The 4,234-nt window shown below is 47.3% G+C and overlaps 1 protein-coding gene across 1 annotated transcript; it reads right to left on the bottom strand.

Annotated features, from left to right (window-relative positions):
• Nucleotides 1-299: 299 nt before the first annotated feature.
• KCNE4 (potassium voltage-gated channel subfamily E regulatory subunit 4) lies at nucleotides 300-3,343 on the bottom strand. The gene is made up of 2 exons (XM_061205384.1): nucleotides 3,270-3,343; nucleotides 300-2,714 (listed from the first exon to the last, which is right to left on the bottom strand). The coding sequence occupies exon 2, from the start codon at nucleotides 2,686-2,688 to the stop codon at nucleotides 2,176-2,178; it is 513 nt and encodes a 170-aa protein (XP_061061367.1). The 5' UTR covers nucleotides 2,689-2,714; nucleotides 3,270-3,343; the 3' UTR covers nucleotides 300-2,175.
• Nucleotides 3,344-4,234: the final 891 nt, after the last annotated feature.

Genomic DNA, 4,234 nt, shown 5'->3' with positions numbered 1-4,234 from the left:
CATATCAAAGGGAGGAAAAACCTGGCCTCGCTCACTTTATGATTTAGGCAGAAATAAGATACGCCTTCATGGGAGTCTGACTTGGAAGATGACCCAGATTCAGAGATGGCTTGGAAAAATGCGTCTGGGATGTCCTAGAAATTAGGAGTTATACCGACGGATCAAAGAAAACTCATAACTTCCTAGGGAAAATGTGTTTATTTAAATTAAAAAATATTGTGAAAATTACAAACTGTTAAATACAGAAGACAATTTTATACAACTTAATAGAATAAGAAGGAAGTATATACATCACTTTTTAATAGGCGCAGATAGACTTGCACCAAACTTCAGGATTAAGCAATGGAAAATGTGACAACGCACATGTCCATCGCAGTAAAGTTTCAGAATTCAAGTGATTCCAGGCAAGGGGCCAAACTTAACTTGGCTTCTTTCACCTTAAACAGCCCCCTTTGGAGTAAATCCACACTCTGAATTTTAAAGTGAACGGAGGGCCCTTTTTCCCCCAAACATAAATTTCCTCTAGCACTGTGTTAAGGCGAACTGATAAACCAGCTCCTACACTGTTAACCCTTCCATGGGAACAGTAGTTATTGCTGTCTCCAATCCAGGGAGAACGTATTAAAAAAAAAAAAAAATCGTTTTTGTTTTTACTGGAATTAAATTTGACCTTTTGGTGTGTTTCTCTTCTGCCTTGTCTTCAAGGGCCTAAAGAGTCTGCTGCAAAGCGACTGACCACAGGAATACAGGGCAGCATTACCAAGCATTCCTGAGCATTTTCTCTTAGATGTCTCATTCCCTTAACTGGAGCGTTAATAGTCTACTACCCAGACAGCCCTGCAGAGTAAAATGTGGTATCTGCCTCTTTGATTCACTGCTGGGAAAGTGACAGCAGGGATTGGTTAGTGATTCACCCTGGATTTCCCAGCTACATGTGTTCTCAGTCTCCAACTGCCCCTTTAAGTAAGGAGATCCTTTTGCAGACGAACTGGCCAAGGGGGAAATATTTTGTCCAAACTTCCTCACACCAGGCCATGTAGGATTTATCACAGAGTCTTAAAATCTAAAGACATCCTCCCAGCCCTCTGGGGATCTAGATCATCAGGAGTCTCAGGAAGGCAGTAAGCCTCTTGATGACATGCCCAGGACCACACAGCAAATCAGATTCGGGGCTTGGGATTAAGAAACAGAGAACTTGGACCCCAGCTCTGCACAATCTCACCGGAGTATGCCCTTCTAAGTCTCAGCTACGTGATGAAATGCCATGTTGTGGAGGCCCACATTATATCCTCTCCCAGCTCAGAAAACTGGGCTGGGAAAAAAAGTAGCAGCGGAGCTAATGGTTTGGGTTTGTTCAACCTCACCATCAACCCTTCTGGAAAGATTGGGAAGCTTCCCTGCATGGCCATTCGGAGTGCAGGTTAGATTCTGGGGAAGCCCTTCCAAGCAAAAAAAGTCATGTCAGCATGTGATGCTGGATGGTCCCAGATCAGAGTTCAAAGTCACAGGTTAGACAAAGGGTCAAAATAGCAGATTAGTCTTATAATCCCAGCCAACGTTAACAGGTTTAAAAATTGCCTATTTTTTCCTTACAGAATGCAAATGGACCAGATTCAGATCTCCAGCTTCCTCCCATCAAAAGTCCTCCGTCAAATATCCTCCCTCTAACCCAAAAGACCTCTAAGAGAAGCTCTGTAACCCGAGGGAGAACTAAAGCCACAGGTTCACATTAGAGGTACTTACAGCCAATCAGATGTAGAAGAACAAAGCTCTAGGCAAACTGTCAAATCGAAACTAGTCCCTCAGGATGCCCTAGGCATTTGGCAGCCCTGGGAGTGGGCAGATGCTGCAGGTGTTACCCAGGGCATCCCGTGAGGAAACAACCGCAAGCACGTCGACCTGCCCAATTCTGCACAGGAACCCCGACCCCCAGATTCCAAGGAAAGGTACACACTGCACATCTTCAGGGCTTTTTCGGTGGCGCGTCGTGGACTGCGGGCTGTTGCTGGCTCCGCCTGAGCCTTGTCCCCCATCCCCCCCCCCCCATTCAGGGGCTTGCCGAGGGTCTCCTGAAAGTGGCAGTTGCCCTGCAAAGGTGAAACCAGACACGAAAAGTGCCCTTCCTCGCTCTAAGGGTGCTGGCTGATGGGGCCACCTCCAGAGGTCCTAGGGGTGCTAGGAATTCTGGTGGATGTTCTCCGAGGAGCCTTCGCTGCTCTCGTTGAGGGGCGTCTCCGAAGTCTCCTCCAGCTCGTCGTCCGCCCCCTCCTCCTGGATGGTGAGGTGCACGTCGGGCGAGGAGGACTCGGAGCTCACGCTGTCCCCTTCCACGGAGCAGAGCGTGCAGGACAGGGCGGGCGCCACGCTCTCCTGCAGCGCGTTCAGCATCATGGGCACCTGCACCGCCCTCAGGCCGGACGTGGTGGGCAGCGGCTTCATGGCCTCCCCCCAGAGCCTCTCTTCGTCTTTGTACAGCAGCAGGAGGCTGGATTTCTTCTCCCGCCTCTTGGATTTCACGTAGCCCAGCATGATTCCAATCAAGAAAATGCCGTAGAAGGACATGACCACCAGAACGTAGAAGTATTCGTTGCCGTTGCCGCTGCCACTGCCCGGCACATGGGACTCGAGGGGGCCGCTGGGGGCTGCGGTGCTGGCATGCGTGCTGTTCAGAGGCTCCATCTTCAGCATTGAAGCTCTGCTCACACAGCCAGGGTCTGGGGAGAAACGTGCAGGTTAGAACTCTCCCACGGGGCGGCCACAGTACCGGGAAGAGGGCGAGCACGAGATCTGTGGAACTGCAATATCAAAAAAGCGTAAAGCTGCATGGAGAAATAGCGGTAAGAGGTCCCACCAAACAGTTAACAGGGGTCAGCTGTGAGGGGCTGGGGTGCATGCGGACACGGGGAGGTGGGAGGGAATGAGAGGAAGACTTTTATTTTTCGTGTATACATGTCCATCGTATTTTTATTTCATAAAGTGAGCATGTAAAATGCTTTGCTTTTATCATTTTAAAAGCAAAAAAAAAAAAAAAAAATCAGTGTAAGACAAGGGTGCATAGAGAAAAGAAATAACGTCTTCATCACGGGGAAACTTTTTGAACTGATTGAGCAGAAAAAAAAGTTTACATTTTGCTTTCAAACGTAAACCTATTTTTAACTCAAGACAAAATTTCCTTAGGGAAAAAAGAAAGGAAAAGAAAACTGCATCTACAAATTGCTAGAAATATCCTTTCATTATGTTTCCGAAGCAAAGCGGCGTTGCTAACTTACCAAGGGCTGGCAAATTTGTCCCAAGTCCTGAATTCCTAGATCGTCAAGTCCAAGAGACTTCTTGCTCCGTGTGCGGCTCGGCGCTCTGACAGTTCCGCTGCCGCCCTTGGGATATACAGTCAAGAAATACATCGTCACGTGTTCGGGGAGGAAAATTTACAACAGAGGTTTGTCGTGGCAGAGTGAACAGTGAACTCACAGCACGGCAGTTCAACTCACTGAACTCTGCAGCTGTGAACAGAAAAAGACTGGGAAGCAGAAACAGCTTCCCACCCTGCCAGCACCCAGCCAAAGTTTTCAGGTGGCCATGAAAAAGGAGAAAAGAATGTGCCCAGAGGGAGCTGTTCCCCCAAACTCCACTCTCATTGAAAATTAGTTCACGCTTCATCTCCCTCTTGGGGAATAACCATGATGTCTCTCAAGGTTTTCCGAGACAGACAAATACCATAATCTAGATAAAAGATAGTTGCAAGCAAGTGCAGGATTTACTGTCAAGGAACCAGGGCTTAAAGTTTCAGCTCTTCCACTGACTATGCAAATGTAATAAATCCTCACTGAACCTTTCCGCACCTCAGGTTCCTGATCTGTGAAACTGTTGGACGTAGGGGGCTTCAATACGTAGAATTACATGAACTGTGTGAGCTTTTGAGTCCCTGTCAGCTTAATCATTCTAAGATTTAAGGCTGGTGAGTGTGGGTGAGCCCTTTAAAAACACAGAGAGATTCTACCTGTCTTCTGCATCATAATCTCGTAACGCTCATAAATCTATCTTTTTTAACAATAATAGATATATATCTTCCAGATGGTTTTTAATAGTCTGTGTGAAGTGGAAACAGGTTACAGCACAAGATACTTAACTGTAGGCAAATTTTTCTCCAGTTCTACGACACATAACTGCTCCCAAGGAGCATCACACAGAGACCACTCACACATCTCTTTGCTGTCAGGGGAGGGGCAGGGATTCT

The sequence above is a fragment of the Eubalaena glacialis genome, chromosome 1 (assembly GCF_028564815.1).
Source record: "Eubalaena glacialis isolate mEubGla1 chromosome 1, mEubGla1.1.hap2.+ XY, whole genome shotgun sequence".
Lineage (NCBI taxonomy): Eukaryota > Metazoa > Chordata > Mammalia > Artiodactyla > Balaenidae > Eubalaena > Eubalaena glacialis.
Note: the sequence above shows the minus strand (reverse complement) of the source record. Positions and strands in the feature narration are given on the sequence as shown.

Excerpts from the sequence above, each read along its gene's own strand:
- KCNE4 (XM_061205384.1), bottom strand. The coding sequence starts at position 2,688 with ATGCTGAAGATGGAGCCTCTGAACAGCACGCATGCCAGCACCGCAGCC.